General features: G+C 26.8%; 1 protein-coding gene across 1 annotated transcript in view; it reads right to left on the bottom strand.

Annotated features, from left to right (window-relative positions):
* Positions 1-600: 600 nt before the first annotated feature.
* LOC124494299 (uncharacterized) overlaps positions 601-18686 on the bottom strand; it is a 28728-nt gene continuing 10642 nt past the window's right edge. The window contains exons 6-9 of the mRNA XM_075736096.1: positions 15747-18120; positions 13888-14034; positions 9439-9659; positions 601-965 (exon numbers count right to left, since the gene is read on the bottom strand). Of these exons, the coding sequence (XP_075592211.1) occupies positions 9556-9659; positions 13888-14034; positions 15747-18120 (2625 nt within the window). The 3' untranslated portion in view covers positions 601-965; positions 9439-9555. The remainder of the gene's footprint in view (positions 966-9438; positions 9660-13887; positions 14035-15746; positions 18121-18686) is intronic.

Below are 18686 nucleotides of genomic sequence, written 5' to 3' on the forward strand. Positions count from 1 at the left end.
CATTTAATCATCGAATAAAATGACCATATAGAAAATAGATAATTTTATTTTGATCAGTTTTTTGATCAGTCCGAAAAAAATTCCGCCAATGTACACAATCAACGATTAACGTTTTTATCGAATAAATGTTCTAGAAAAGCAAAAAAAGATTCAGGATTGAATTATTAACGTTCGAAACAAAAATTTGTTTCTTTTTTATACTTATTTAACCATTTTCATCCATGATAATGATTTTGATGGCCAAAAATTGCTTGCACACACACACACAAACACACATTAACTGATGATGATGATGATGATGATGATGATGATGATGATGATGGCAGCATTTATCGTTGTTGTAGGCGACAATAATTTGTAAAGAATTTATTTTTTCTCTCATTTTCGTTTACATTCCATAACATGTACCAAACGTGTGTTTGTCTAATTGTATGAATAAAAACTACTTTCATTGATGATGAAGATGATGATGATGATGATAAAAAATGTGTATGATGTAATTCTTTTTATCACATTCACATTGATCAAATTCTTTTGCTTCATTTGATTTGGAAAACTAAATAGATTAAGTATAAAGTTGTGTATTATAGAATAAAATGCTTTTGAAATAGGTTTTTTTTTATTTATTCATAATCAAATAAAATGTCTGTACATGATACAAAGATAACACTGGCATTAAAATTTCGTTATTGATAACAACAGAATTTACTGAATAGAAAAAAACGCATAAACGATATAATTTGTGTGTGTGTGTGTGTCTGTGTGTTTATTAGGAAATCACTTTTCAACTTTTATTCATTCTTCGTTTCTTCATTATTGGTTGATTTACGTTTTTATTCTGTTCGATTTTTTGGTGGTGATTGAATGACGACGATGATGATGTTCCATATTTGATGATTGTCGTTGATATTATATTTCGTTCCAATTCCAGTCTTGTGATTTTCCCAATTTTCTATTTACATTTTCTGTATGAAATGAAATAAGAGATAAAAACGATATAAAAAAAACATTTGTAGGAATATAATAATAATAATAATGAAATTGAAGAATTTGAAAAAAAATTAAAATGAAATATTCATGTGTTATTTAAAAAAAAAAATTCTTCATTTTTTTCCCATTATTTATAAATCAAAATGAGGGCGATAAAGTTTATGTAAAGAATTGAGAATCAATCATATGACACGGATATCATTGACTATATAAAAACATTGATGAAAATGGATATTTTTTCCATCATGCATACAATGCAACCAAAAACAAAAAGACAGAATATAGAATAGAATCATATCATTTAGAAAAAAAAATTTCCCATTCACTAGACTAAAACTATTGACATAAGTAAAAAAAAATACCATTATTATCAAAAAGAAATGAAACAAAAATTTAATTTAAGAATTCTGAAGAATTGATGTGATGATTGAAGAATAACGAAACAAAAAAAAAATTGGAGAAATTAATTCAAACAAAACTCAATTCAATTTATCATTTTTTTTTTTGTTCATCTCGTTATAATTTCATCTGGTCCATTGTTTCATCTCTATTTTATTACCATTAACATTTTTTTTCTTGTTTCGAAAAAAAATCTAGCCAAATTATTAAAAACAATCAGACTGCAGGAAAAAAATGAGACAGATTTGACAATTTTTTTTTCCAATTCAAAGTGAAAAGTGAGAAAAACATTTCAATTCTTTTTCTACAGAATTAGAAAAACATTACTTTTTTTTCATTATGATGATATAATAATGAAAAAGAAATTATAACAATCAAATTTTGTCCAATGTATGAGAATTCACACACACACACACGTACACACGTTTGTTTGGACGGAAATAATTTTTTTCTTCATTTCATTTCTTTAAAAAATATTGATTATTTTTCAAGGCAAAATGATGATGATGATGATGAAAAAAAAGAAAAACAAAATTTCAAAATACACTCTAATTGACTGTGTTCCAGAAATGACAAGATAAAGTATTTTGTTTTTTCGAATAGATTTTTTTTTCTTGTCTAGTGTTCCGTTCCGTTTATCTCTTGCTCTTAGTCGTTTTTCTTCTAACATTTTTTTTTTGCTTGTTGCTTCTGCCACTCATTCCTGTAATAATTTATTGTCATCCAAAACAAACATGTGATGTAGACCGATTTGGAGAAAATAATAGAGAATAATGACGAAAACAAAAAAAAAAAAAAAAACAAACGAACGAACGACCGAATAAATTGCATCCAGAATACTTGAAATGAATGCACTCAACCTCATCGATGAAAAATAGTTCAAGATATTGCCATTAATGGCTGAGGATGTGTGTGTGTGTGTGTGTGGTAAAAAACCAATATATAAACACAAACACTTTGATGAGGCCAAGTAAAAAAAAATGAATGAATGAATGAACAAATCAATTAAAAGATTCATTCAAAAGATTAGTCCTATGCTACTGTCAAGTTTAATTTTGTTTTTTTTTTTATTCTTCCACTATCCAATTCTGTATAAACCAAACAACAATTTTTATTATTGATTGAATAAAGAGAAACTATGCGTATTGTTCGGTTGTTGTTGTTGTAATCATTTTCAACATTCTGATTATTCTTGACTTTCTACAAACAATTTGGTAGCCATTTGAACGAAAAAAAAATAGTTTGTATTAATCGTACAAACAATTGACCGAACACAATCATTGATTCTTTGTCATCCTTTCCACCGATTGTATGATGATGATGATGATGACATTTGATCCTATTCAAGTATCATCTATGATTCGTGATACGATATCATATCAGTTAAATTTTTTTTGTTGTTGTCCTTGCTGCTGCTGATGCTGCTGAAATGATATATTCTTTTGCGCCGTTCTGTCCATATCATTGATGTGCGATAATGATGGTGATGATAGGAGAAAGAAAAATTTGAATTCCAAATTAATTCACTATATATGGAAAAATTTAAATTCAAAAGTTTTTTTTTTGTCATATAACATTTACACATTATCAATTTTAAATATTAAAAAAAAAAATTTTTCTCACATTCTTTTATTATGATAAATAGCAGTCATCTAAACAGTTGATCAGTTTGCACGAATAAATTCCATACAAACTCAATATATCATCATGATATAAGATAACAGATGACAGAAAAAAAATCAAATAATTTCATTATCAGTCAACAAAGTTGATAAAATTTGTGTTTTTAAAACCAAAAAAAAACCAGAAAAAACAATTATCACCATCCATACATCAATATTTGGTTACAATATTGATGTTTTGACGAGAGAAAAAAAAAGATACAAGCAAGCCAAACATTTTAGTGATTGAAATTAAATTGAAAAATTTTTTTTGTAACCAAAAAAAAAAAAAAAAAAATCCATCATTAAATACAGATCTGAAGACGGTAGAAAAAATTGATTTCATCATCAATTTTTTTCCAAAGTTATTTGCCAGTGTTAAATTTGTAAAACATTCACATATGATGATAACGATTTTGTGTCAATTTTCAGAGGCAAAAAAAAATGAAATTTAATAATAATGGAATGAACAAAAAAAAAACAGAAAAACAAAAATGAAAAAGTAAATCAAAATTCTATAACATTAAGTTGTTTTTTTGATCTTGTTATGGCCACGGTTTTCATTCGGATATAGAATAAGTTTCTGGACACATGAAACAAAATGAACAAAAAAAAGGGGGAAAAGACCTTCGAATAGCCAACTATGTAATGATAAAATAGTCAACATAAAAGAATCAAAGGGATTAGCTTTGAAAATGGATTCGGAAAAAAAGGAAAACAGACCAAAATAATAATAATGACGAAGAAGACATTATAGATAGAAGACTGTTATATATTTCAATAAAAAATAAAGAGAGAAAAAATATGATATAAATGAATGAAAATATAGTTTATTCTCTCGATGAATCACACCCACACACACACACACATTTATTTATAATCAAAGAATTTATTCAATTTGATCCTGTTCATTGGAAATTTTCATTCTTTTAATATGTAGTGATTCAACTGACTCTTTTCATTTTTCCATTAAATAAGTGAAAGAATTCAACTATATAAACTTTAAATTTTTCTTTTTTTGCAAAGATTTGTTTTTCTCGGTTAGAGATAATATAGCGTCTAGCCATACGAAAAAAAACTAGTAACATTCTTTAACGCGTATTTGTTGCTAAATTTTCGAGACTAAACTATCCATTGAATTTCTATTGAAATTTGGATTTTCACCAGTAGAAAATAATACATAAATAGCTATCTATATTACGACAACAATAAATAGATTATAATGGACTTTGTAAACGGAAAATTACGATCGAATAAAGAATAAAATCGAGATTTTTTCTAAATTTCGGTTTCCCAAACCAACAGAATGCAAGATTTCATTTTTTGTTTTGTTATTGTATTCATATTGCAATTCAAATTCAATTCGTCGACTACAATGTTATTTGTATTCAATCAATATGAATGACAGGAGCTTTGGAAAAAAACATCTAGATGATTTAAACAAAAAAAACCGACTAATTCAAACCTTTTTAACAGAGAAGGATAAATCAAATAAAAATTTGTACAGGAAAAACTAAGCAAAGAAATACGAAAATCATGATAATAAGGATTTATAAAAAAAAGACAGAAGAAAGCTGTTTCGTTTTTTTTTTCGTTCAAGAGAAAAAAATCAGTTCATTATCTCAAAAACCGTTGTTGTACCAGCAAAAATATTTCACAATTTTTCATCATTTCACAAACAGAATATAACGAATTTAAAAAAACGAGAAAAAAATTCGTAAGATTTAACCAACTACTATTGAGGTGTGCAAAGTGAGAAAAAAAATTCAACTCATATATGGTACATTTTGAATATTTAATGTTGGTTATACATGTGCGTACTTATGAATGTTGGGTTGAATTTCTTATTTTTTTTTTCATTTTTGGCTGGTTCAACAACGACCACTAATGGACCATGATGATGTTAACAAGAATAAAAAAAAATTCTATACATATAAACAATTTTTTTTTTCGTTTCGGAAATACACATACAAACTTTGTGTAAATTATTCCATTCAAATAAGTTTTAATAAACACTTTTTTCATAGCAAGTTTTTTTTTTCTTTCCAAATCATGATTATTATTCCAGATCGACTCAATCAAGATGGATGGAAAATTCTTAGCAATGAAGTTGATTGGAAGGAATTGAAGTTGAAAATTGTTTTCACGAATTTTTTCATGAAATTAGTAAAATAGTCACATACACACATCTTGATCCGGATCTTAATTGAACAAGAATTCTAGATTGTATTTGGAACTTGTATATTTTTTTTAAATAATAAAATGAGAACTAAGCATCACAAAAGATAAAAAAAATAAAAAAAAATGATGACATCAACAATGTAAAATCGACAAAAAATTGCCATGGTCAGCGTTTGATTGTAAAATTTCGGTTTTCGATACCAAAATTGATGGACAACAATTTCCGGTCAAATATGGTTAACAAGAAGGAAAATTCTTGCTGCCGATTAATATGTGTTTGCCATTTGAGTGTGTTTTACACACGCAGACAATGATAATTATCAACACTATTTAGTTTGACATTTGTTTATTATTTCAATTATTTTTCTGTTATAATATATAAAATTATAAGTGCTTTGAAAGCAAAAAAAAACGAAGAAGAAAACAAAGACATCAAAATACCGGAAATCGATCGATAATTGTGCCAATGAAACACGCACACACACACACACATACAAAGACAAAGAACATTGAAATGTTTCATTTCATAATGGTCAACATGATTTTGTATTGCGTATCATTACACTAAACTTATAATATTTATATACTATGTATGAGTAATGACGGCCTAAACTGATTAAGTGATTTATTGCCAAATAGATTCATTGATGCTAGTTTACATTTTGCCATTGTATGTTTTATGTTCCTATTATACACATGGGTCATACAAATATATTTATTATTATCTAATATTGGAAGCCGTCAACATGAATGTACAATATTTTTGGCATTGAAATGAAACATTGAATGTATAGATGTTTCCGAAAAAAAATGGATCACATACAACTAGAGTATTACAATAAAAGAAACTTTTGAAGAATATCGACAGGAAAAAAAATGGTATAGAGGAGAAAAAAAACGACCAACAATCAATATAGAATGATGAATCGACTTGGAATAATGGATAATTCATCAAACTCACCATCGCTTATCTTACGATCAACATTCGAACATATAACAACGACAACAACAACAACAACAACAAAAATACACATCAGATACATCAAATACATATGTGAAAAGAAATAAAATAAAATTGTATCACAATAAATAACTGTAGAAGATGAATATACTTGGATTAAATCAGTTGGAAGTACCATTTTTTTTTTTTTATCTCTCAATATTATTGAATTTAAATACAATCGATGAAATAGATAGATGGATAGATAGTTTGATTGATTGATTGATTGATTAACACATTTTAAATGGTATGGGTAAAAAAAATGTCTTCATTAATTACAATAATCTTGAGCATTAATGCAGTTTTTTTGTTGTTTATTTTTGTTATATTTTGATTTTCATTATTCCAATAATACTTTTCCTCTCTTAACTTTAATATCATCATTACCATTTTATTATTATAAACATCCGAAATCAATGATGTTTCAATACAAATGGAAAAAATTTATCATTATAGCCACCTAGTGATGAATTCAGTTCAATATTAAAATTCTTTCGAGAAAGAATAGCCAAAAAACCGTTTTATTTGTGATCTACACAAATTTCTTTGTAGAAGTAGACAACATCTATTTGATTTTCATCATTGGCATCAACAATAGCAAGATACTAGAGTTTTTTTCCATTCTCATCACAAACGTTTAAAGATAATTTTCTATGAAGGCGAAAAAAAAAATCTTTTTCCGCGTTATCATCATTGTGAATGTGAATGTCTTAAGAATGATGAAGAAAAGACAAAATCGGTCATCTAAAGCCTGAATAACCACCCACCCATCCACCCACAAACACATATATATATGAAATAGAAGAAAGAAAAAAAGAAAATATTCGGGTAACGAGAAAAAATTATTTGAGATAAGAATTTTATGCACATAGCCATTGTGTGTCTGAGTGTGTGTGTGTGTGATATAGCTTTGTTGTAAAGAAAAACTGATTTATTCATTCAGAACGGGCAGAATATTGAATATCGATGATAGAATAGCTATCATTATTATAAACCAGAAGAGAGAAAAAAATCCATATAAAATACAATAATATGGCCATGAAATTATTTGACAATGACAACAATAAAAAAACAATGAATTAATGATGATGATGATGATGATGATATGGTCGATTTTTTCTGCTCAAAAAAAAAATTCACTTCATTGTCATACACACACACACGCATATACACAGGATTCATCATCGAAAAATAAAAAAAAAATCTGCATTTGAAATATTCGATCGAACAACAGCACACAGTCAGATGAATGAATCAATCTTTTGGCTTTGTTAAAGCGAAACAGAACAAAAAATTGAAACAAAAGAGTGAAATTTATATCCACCACTCGAAAAAAACAAAATAAAATATCGACATTATTATAATGATGAATTTTTTATTTCATCACTATCATAATTTTTTTGAATCATTCAATGAGCAACAGAATTCAGGTTATACAGGAATTCAATCATCATCATCATCATCATCATAAAATAGAATAAAAAATCGTGGCACGATAATTTTTACTCGATCGAATTCACATACTATGGTATATAATTGTTGCCGTTACCAAATACTTTGGTATACATTTCTGTGTATATGTATGAGATAAATATATGTCGAAGCTCTAGGCCCATTTCAACCATTTTTTTTTCGTATTTGTCTTTTCATTTCATATAAAATATTCTCCGGTCTGAACAAAGCCAATAATAATAATAATAATAAGACGAAAACGACACACAGAGATAAGAATGGAATAAAATGGATGGGTTTTGATCAAACAAGAAAAAAAAATTGGCAAAATATTAGAATATAAAAAAAACCACGGCAACAACATCAATCTTTGAGTGAGATAGAGTGAGAGAGAGAGAAAGAGAGAAATAGCAAAAGAATGTAATAGTTTGCATCAATTTTTTTATTCTGTGTTATGTCGATGATAATGAGAAAATTTTTTTTTTCTCGTAACTAAGTTTGTTAGTATTCTAACACACGCACAGATCATACCAAAGATGAAATGATATAATAAATGATAGATAACATCAAATTTCGATACAAATAATCGATTCAAGTATCAAATAACCGAATTTTCATTTTTGTCTTCTTTCATTGCATTACCAGAAGAATTTTTTCCCTTTATTTTTTTTTATCTAAAAACAAACGTCAATCGAAATTCATTGGGGAGTTATCTATGAAATGAAAGCACAGAAAAAAATGGAATTTGATTGCGATTATAAATTGGTATATAATGTTCGATTGTAGAGAGACCATTGCTGAAAAAAATGTCCATTTTTTAATTGCCCAATTTTGGATTGTTCATTTGGCTCACACACAGTACATGAACATAATTAACAAAAATTTTTTTGTCTGACCTTTAATTCATTCTTAATGATGGTGATTGAAAAATATGGATAATCGATTCTATTTCAGAAAAAAATAATCAAAAATCCATTAAACTTGTTATTATTGAAAAAAAATGAAATAATTTTTTCTTTTGATTGAAAATTCATTTAAAAAAATACAAAAAAATTCTTCTATTGCAGAAATTTTTCTATTTCAAATGATGAGATTCTCAATTGCATTTAATTACGACGATAAAAGCATTGAAATTGACAAAAAAAAATTTGTTTTTCTTCTTCGTTGATGAATTCAATTCATTTGGGAAACTGTAAAAATACGAAGAATTTAAATGTGTTTGTTTGTGTCATCAACAGAAAAACGATAAAGTTTATTGAATTAGTATGAAGAAAAAATATTGACACATTTGACGACATTGTTAATCGATTTGTCATTCGAGACACACACATGATTTGAATGGAAGACTGAGAAATCAGGTAAAAAAAACGTATGCAAACATTCGTGCATAAATGTTTACATTTTTGCTACATCGTATGTGATTGTAACATTGAAAATTAATCGTCATGTTATCAAGATTAATTAGCCATGAAGTGATGAATAGAAAAAGATTTAGTACTGCCAATGATACAGTGTATTGTGCAAGAATTTTATTTTTTATTGATTGATAGTCTGAATCTGTAAACACGAACATATATATGGTAGAAGAATAAAAAACCTAGTGAATCAATTTTAAACTTGACAAAAAACAAAATCTGAGTTCTTTCTCCATATAATCATCGGACCTCATCAATCATAAGTTAGTGACAGGTAACAACATATATAGTCAATTTCAATCTTTTTCTTTTCTTTTTGGTTAATCGGAAAAAAACTTACTCATTTTTTTTTTGGTTTGTTTAACGACGATGATGATGTTGAATTTTGGATATACAAAGTTAATTTTGGTTGTCATCATGAATAGGTGTGTTTTTGTTTTTTTTTTTCATATTAATATTAAACTCTAGCCGCTTTTGCAGACCAACCAGCTTTATTAGTACGTTTTTTACCCAATAACATTCGTTTAAATGCTGTACGAAAATCCGGGCTAAATATCGTATCTGTTTTTTTTGTTATAGGAGAGAAAAAAAATAGAGAATTGATGGATTAATTTTTTTTTTTGAAAATTTATAATAGGAATCAATTTAAATCAATATTTGAGAGAGAGAAAAAAAAATTGCTAGAAAATGAACATCTGGTTTTACATTGATTTCAATCATAATTTACATTGGTGGTGATGAAAGTGGTTTTTACTACTACCAAAAAAAAAAAGTTTTTGTTTCCTACAAGAATTAATGTTTTTCAGTAAAAAAAAAATTTATTTTCAAAAATCAATTGCTGAATATTTAATTTTTTACTTTTAAATAGAAAAAAAAAGAAAAAACTGTTATGATTTGTTTCGATTTATATCAATTTAAAAAAAAATAAAGTTCAAGAAAAAAGAATGTTCAGTGTGTGTGTGTGTATGTATGTTTAATGTGGTTGTGAAATTCTCGATGAATACACATTTATAGAATAACTTTATATATTGGAGGAAAAAAGAATTTTTTCCAGTTTTTCTCATATTTTATGATGCATTCTTCCGTTTCACTGCTCAAGCTCCGTAAATCTAAGGTTATTTTTTGCAAATTTTGTATTCTGCATAAAAAAAAACATTACAAATAAATCATGATGCCTTCTTTTTTATAGACATTATTCATTGAAAATGTATGAGAAAAAAAATAACATAACAAAAATCCAATAAAGAATTTGATACAAAAATAAAAATAATAAATATTTCTGTGTGTGAATACATATATATATTGTATACATTGAAAAGACAAGTAAACAAACTGATGACAATCATTATTGAAAAATATTGTTAATATTACATTGAATCTATAACTATTGAATCATTTGACAAAAATTCAATCCATGTGTATGAGTGTAGGTGTGTGTGTGTGTGTGTGAATAAATAGTAAAAATTAAATGCAGAAGGAAAAACAAAACAAAAAAAAATCTGAAAGATGTATTTCAACCAAATATATTATAATTTATCAAGAAAAAAAAAGTTTCTGAATAAAATTCAAATGAATGACGTATTTTTCCATCGAAATAATTTGTAATGATAATTATATAATAATATTCATCAGTAGCTAATAAATGTCATCATAACATATATACAGAAAAAAGAATATATGATGACGATCATATTCATTGGAATTGGTAATCAATCATGATGATGATGATGATGATGACCATAATGATGACCATAATGATAGTCCTACACACATTTTTTTCATAATTATCATTGACATTAAACATTTTAAATTTAAACGAAAAGTTTAAAGCGAAAAAGAAAAATTTAATTCATGCTAATGACAAAAACATTCTATTTTTGCATGTGCGTGTGTGTGTGTGTGTTTAATGATTTAAATCATTTGAAATGAAACATTAACACACAACAGACAGACATTTCATGATGCAGTCAAATCTAAATGCATGGAATGTAGTAAAAAAAAGTTGACATAATAATTCTGACAAGTTGATTATTTATAATAGAATCCATCCATTCATTTTATTTTGTTTTTTCACGACAAAATAATATTTTAATTAATATGATGTTCGAGATAAATTAATTTATTGCATTATCATTATGATTCTCGTGAAAAATAGAAAAAAAATACTGAATTGAATTTGACTTTCATTGAATTTTACCTCTTTGAAACCTTCATTATTTTATGAAATATCAACATGAAAAACTTCAAAAAAACATCATCATCAAATAATGAACATTATCATTGTCATAAACAACAAAAACTTTGGTTTTAGAGAGCAGAATAAACTGAATATGAATATGAAAAAATATGAATTGAAATGAAATTTGAATATACATGAATTTGCCTGTGTGTGTTTTTTTGTGAAAAATTATTAAATTTAAACGCATAAACACTGATATAAATACTCAACTGAATTGCATTTTCAAATTCAATGGCATTTATTTTTCATTTTATATTCACATACATCATGATGATTTGGTTCCAATTTCAAGTATTCAGTCATTTTTGTTTGAATAAACTTTTCGGAATCCTGGCTTGCGTACTTGATTCAGTGACAAAAAACAAATTTCCCTTTTGAGAATAAATTTGGTTATCACCGGGTGAGTAGACGAATGAGGAAACTATTTTTTCCTTGACACTTACTTATACAGGCACAATTTGAACTAAACGCATTTATAGAAATATCTAATAGGAAACGAACAATAAAAAAAACAGACACACAAACAAATGGAGAGAGAAAAATATTTTTTTTTTGCCATTCGTAACGGAATTATGATTTTTTTCCATATTCTGTTTTTCAATAAAATCTAATATTGTATGTTATGTTATTATAATGGCCATTTGTTGTTGTAGGATAGGATGACACCAGACTGTGTTTGGTCAGTTAGTATTTTTTTTGGTCAATTCATATTTATGTTATTAGTGTGGTTCACATGTATGTGTGTGTGTGTGTGAATTCGGTAAATTCAACAACAATTTGTTTAACATAAAAAAAGGCAAAAGTAACCGTCAAATTTAAAAGCATTTCATCACCATTATCATCATCATCATTGTGAATAATCAGGATAATAAAGGCAAAAAATGAAAAAATATCAGTAAATAAGTGAAAAAAAGAAGAGAAAAATAAAAAATTAATAATTGTATATAGATGTAAGTGGCATACAAACTGAATTTTTTTTTAGTTCAATTTCGTTTCAACGCTATCATTCTATTTGAAAACAAAGTCAAATACTGCATCATTAGTATGGAAAAAGTATAAAAACAAAAAAGTATACTTTTTTTGTTGTTCGCAATATGTTTACACACACAAACAAAAAAAAAACGGAAAAAATTTGTAAAAAAAATAAAAACGGGCAAGCGTTGGTGTTGAAAAATGCAAACAAAACAAAGCACACCGAATACAAGCAATGGATTCATTCTCTCTCTACCTATGGCTTGTTGTATGGCGGTGGTAGTGGCGGTGGCAATTTGTTAAGAATCAATTTCAAAATGAAATTCTATCACACACCTGAGCTTTATATTTCATATTATATTCACACAGTTTAAGTGATGATTGAGAAAAAAAAAGATATTTTTCACTTCCTTGTTGAGATAAATAATTACTGGTAAAAGTGGCGAAAAAAAAATCACTAATTGATACCTTATGAAATAATGGAAGTGAAGCCAACTTTTTTTTTATTTCATTTCCATCGTTATTATATACAGTTCATTATGTTTGATGGATAGGTATTGAAAATTAACATTGTGTATGTAACATAACATTAACGGTACATTTTTCTGCTTTTTTCACCATCATCATCATCATTTTTACAAAAATGTTCCATTGATTCACTTTGAAAGATAGAGAAAAAGATGAATAGATAGAGGAGTAGAGGGAGGTGAAAAAGAAAAAAAAGTTTTTTCGCATTCCGAATACAATTTTCCTTCCACACATAACTATCGAACTAAAGATGAGCAAAAAAAAAAAAAATTATTCTCCATTGTGGACACAAACTTACAATAACAGTGTGTTGATGTTTTGTTTGGTTAGTAAAAACTAACTTATCTCTGGCTCTTGTATGTCTGGATTAAATTTATACCGGTCAGAATAACGGCATTTGTTTAGCCTGCCTGGTTTTTTTTGAGAATAGAATGCAATTCACAATTCACAACAGGGAATTCATTTGGCAGAATAATTGAAAATAGAACTTTTCTCATTTTATTTCATATACAATCGCTTTTGAATTATTATTATGATTAATAATAAAACAGGAAAAAAAGTCCGATAAACTTTCTTTATACCTTCACATCATCAACATTATTTTCACCTTTTATTGCCGATATATCGATAATGGTTCAGACATTAATATAACTTTCCAACTTTTCAAGAATATAAGAATATACTCAATGAATGTAATATCGTACCAATTCTTATTTAGCTGAGTTTTCCTTTTTTTTTCTATCGTTGTTCATATTTTATCGGATAATAATAATAATAACATTTAAAAGGAAGAAAATTCAAGCATAATAAAAAATTATGTCCATGTCTGTCAACGATTATTTGATAGAAAACAAAAATATTTAATACTACTATATTGGCTATAAATGTTAAATCTTATTACTATTTTGACCATAAAATTTACCTGATCTAAACATTTGTTAAATAAAGTGTATAATAATAGTATATAATACTTTAAATCAGTATCATATTAAAAAAAACTTTGATCCCTTACAAAATAAATGAATGAATGAATGAATATAATATACTTACAAATAATGGGATTAACGCAACTGTTTATATAGCCAAGCCATAGAAAAAAATCGGTAACAAAATTCGGTACAAATTCTTGATATGAACGAGATAATGGTGACAATAATGCATTGATAAAAAATGGTAGCCAACAAATCACGAATACTCCTGGTATTTTTGTGGTATAAGTGATATAATCATCAATTTAATTTTTTTGTTTTGTTTGTTCCATATTCAATAGAAAGGATATATATGTTGTAAAGTTGATGGTGACGATGTATGTATTTTTTTTTTTTTTTTTTTTTTTTTTTTTTTTTTTTTTTTTGGTGAATGCCAATCCCGATTATGCAGCAAAGTGCATGGTGGAAAAACGAATAATGGAATCAAGAAAATAAAATAAAAAATGAGCAAAAAAAAAATATAGAAAAGAAAATTAGCATTTAATTAGCTCTAGAGATATATATGTAAAAAAGAAGAAGAAGGAGATGGAAAAAAACGAAGCAGAAAAATATACAAATTTGTTTAATATATAAATTTCATTCAAGTCAAAGTGTGTGTGTGTGTGTTCATTCTTTACATGTAGAATATTCTATACATTGGTGCCATTTTATTCATAAGAATGAAATGGATGGATGAATGAATAAATAGATATACTGGTACTTAGTAAATGAATAGCAGCAATGATAATAATAATAATATTAATCAGTCACGTTTTTCGTTGTTGTTGTTGTTGTTGTTGTTTATCTAACCTTGTGTAATGCCAATATTTTTGTATGTATGTGAGATAGAAAATTGAATAAAGTTTTTTTTTTGGATAATTGAAAATGTCGGATGTGTAGCATGTGAATGAATAAATGATATAATAGTAAGGTAAGGTGTGATTTTTTCCTATTTTTTTTTTATATTAAACATCACCAATGTTTTTTTTTGTTAAATCAATATATGGACAATACACGATGACAAGCAATTTTTTTTTGTCTTTTCTGGTGTTTTTTTTTTCATTACTGTCAATGAATTCAAGAAAAACTTTTCAGATAAACAAATCCTTCATTTAATCCAATCAATGACATTTTTATCATTCGAAATATATAAACATCACACAAGTATTAATACCAATATATATAATATATATCAAAACTTGATAGTCATCATTATCATCATCAGATAAATAGATAGATAAATAAACAAATAAATTGATTGATAATACAATTTGTCTTTATATAAATTGTCCTAAAGCTAAGTGTATGTGTATGTTTTCTCTTCCGATAATTCACACATATAAGAACTTGAAAATAAATGGCTATCAAAATATAACAACAACAACAACAACAATAACAAAAGTTTTGTGGAAAAAAAAGATAAGAAGCTAGCGGCAAAACAAAATCAATAAATATCAGATCAGATTCATTTCTTTATTATTGTTCTTTTTTTTCGTCTATGATCAAAATCTTTGTTTAAGGCAGATGAAAATACCAATCCATATCGATATCGTACTGTCAATACGATGCCAACCGATAAAGACAAACATCTGTCAAAATGATGGCCATATTGGAGACATTGGACACATATGCTACAAACCTTATAGTTTGATGATGGACAAAACAATATTTATTATGTCAATGTCAAATATTATGATCAATAAATTTTCTTTTGATTTTGTTTTTTTTTTCTATCAACAAAAATTAGACCGATATTAGGCCAAACACACAATATCATTTGATGTTTAAAAACATAAATAAAGCGTTCAGATTCTTATTTATAAACGTAATATATCTATCTGATAGGTATTTTGATTTTTGTTTTTTTTTCTATCGACAAATAGAGGGATAGAATCATCAATAGAATTTTCAAAGTCGTATACAAGAGAAAAAAACGCTTACCAGTAATGATCGCTAATGTTTTAGCTGCTTTACGTTCACGTTTAGATTCAACGGATTCTTTTTGATGTGATTTATTTGTCTGTTGATATTGTTGTTGTTGTTGATGATTTTTATGATTTTCATGATGACAATGATGATGATGATCATGATTATAATTTAGTTGATTCAATGTTGTTGATATTGATGATGGCATTTTTGTGAAATTTGATATTAAATTCTGTAATAATTGTTGTTGTTGTTGTTGTGAATGGTGATGATGATTACTAGACATTGTCACTTCACTTTGTGTAGATGGTTTTGTCGTTGTTGGTGAATTATTACTTGGCACAGTTTGATTGGAAACTGAAAAATTTTCATTACCATCATCAATATCATCATTAGTTCTACGATGAATGGCTATTACATGGTCACCAATACGAAAATCATTGATAGGGTTATTATTATTTGCTAAATTATCATTAATAATAATAGTTTTTTCATCATTATTATCATTATCATTATTGACGATTAAAGTATTATTCAATTGTCGTTGTTGAAATTGATCGATTGATGATAAATCTTGCAAACCAGAATCTATTTCTCTATATGAACTATTTTGTTCTGGTTGTTGTTGTTGTTGTTGTTGGCACTTGTTTACTTGAACATACAAATTATCACCATCATCATTATCATCATTTTTATTACTATTATAATCATCATTATCACTTGAAACATTTCTGTTAATAACAATAACATTATGAAAATTTTCATGATGACGATCATTTACATTAGAATTATGATTATAATGATGTTGTTGTTGTTGTTGTTGTTGATGATGATGAGTATCTAAAATTTTGATAACATTGTTGTTGGTGTTCAATTCTATTTGTTGAATATTATTTATGTCTACAACAACGACAGCATTAGCATCGGAATCATTATCATCAACGGCTACATCATTATTTTTGTTACTGATCTTATTACAAATACTATCATCACCATCACTATTATTATCGGCTTTAGTTCCATCCAAAATAGTAGTTGAGCCCACAGAACAATCGTTAATTTTTTGTTCTTTTTGTCGCCGCCGTTTGCTTTTTTCTAGATCAAAATCGACCACAAGCGAATCATCATCATTCTTATCGTATTTGTCATCATCATCATCATCATAATAGGGTGATATCAATTTATTGGATTTTTCACGATCAATATTGGCACACTTATGGTTGTTCGATTTATTATTTGTAAATATAATATTATTGTCATGTCCAGAATCATTCATGACCATTATTTGGTCGGCTATTCTAATGTCATTATTATTTATAATAATTTGATTGCTTTCAATCTTAACATCATCATGACTATTATCATGATGATCATGATCCCCATTTGATGATGATATGGATAAATTCTTCGGAATATTTGTCCGTTGATTCTGACAATGATTAGCATCGTCATTGTGTTTCAACAACCTCATCATCATCATTGTATCATTATTATTTTTATACACATTCAACACAGATTTCGAAGTTTTATTGATCATCGTTTCTGTTATTATTTGTTGAGAATTATTGTATGATGATGTTAGTGGACGTCGATCATCATCATTATTATTATCATCATCACGAACAACAACAAGATCATCATGATTTTTATTGCTCGTATATTTAAGCGTATGTAATAATGGCTGTGTAGCAGAATTTGTTGAACTTGAACTTTCTTCAGCTATAATTGAGCAATCAGGATTTTGTATGATTGGATGATCTTTTTTGTTTATCATATTTCCATCACTAAAATAATGATGATGATGATGAGATGGACTTATGGATACATCAGGATCCGTTGATGATTCATAGCTGGTCATTGTTAGATGCGTTGTTGTTGTTGTTGTTGTTTTGGCTGTAGATGCATCAATTGATAACTTTTTATTATGATTAAAATTCTCTTCAGTAGGTGTTGATGATGATGATCTATTACTGTTATCATTGACATCTTGATTAGTGTTTGGATATTTAATGGACGGAGGTAGTTTAGGTTGTGAATTTTTTCGATGTTGAACAGTTGTTGATGTATTGGCACAATTATTTGATTCATGGCTATCAATCGATTCATCAATACATAGTTCAACATTATGTGAAACAATATCAGAAGTTGGATGGTTATGTTCCTGTAAATATTCGGCTGCACTATATTTTGCTAATTTTTTTCGTAAATTAAATCGTGTTTTCAATCCTTTGGCACTTGATGGTGATGGATAATTATTATCATTATTAACTGTATCCAATGGTACATTAGTAATATCGGATGTTTGTCCAGATTTTGTTGCTGCTGTTGTTTTCATTGCAATCAATGAAACTTTATTACCAGGTTTGTGACGAATTCTTTTTCGGGCAACCTAATACAAATTACAAAGATGAACAGAAAGGAAAGTAAAAAAAAAAAATTAAAAACATTAGTTCACAGGATAAAAAGCTTTTATTATGAAAGATTCTTCTTGGAAAAAACAAGATAATGATTTTTTTTCACTCTCAATTTAATTACAAAAAAAAACTTAATCACAAACAATTAATGAACAAAAAAGCTAGCAAAAAAAAATGACAAATAATTTCAATGTTATTCATTAAAATTATGCAACTAATTACTACGTCGTATACGAAAACATTGATGGCGGTGGTTGAAATGGCTGTTTTTCTGTTTCATTTGCTTTTTTTTTGTTCACATTAAAACATTTCTACTATTCATAAATTAAATAGCAAATGAAATATATGATGAAATTCACTGTTTTCTTTTTGCATTTGTTTGTTTGTTTGTTTATCATTTGTCATGATTGTCATCAACAATATAATGATATAAATTATCATTAAATGTAATCATTGTAATGGGAAAAAAATTGAATAACTTTAAATGAACTATATATATATATATATATTCTATTCACAAATACTTTGTTGTTTTTAATTT

Source organism: Dermatophagoides farinae, chromosome 2 (genome assembly GCF_024713945.1).
Source record: "Dermatophagoides farinae isolate YC_2012a chromosome 2, ASM2471394v1, whole genome shotgun sequence".
In the NCBI taxonomy this organism is placed as follows: Eukaryota; Metazoa; Arthropoda; class Arachnida; order Sarcoptiformes; family Pyroglyphidae; genus Dermatophagoides; species Dermatophagoides farinae.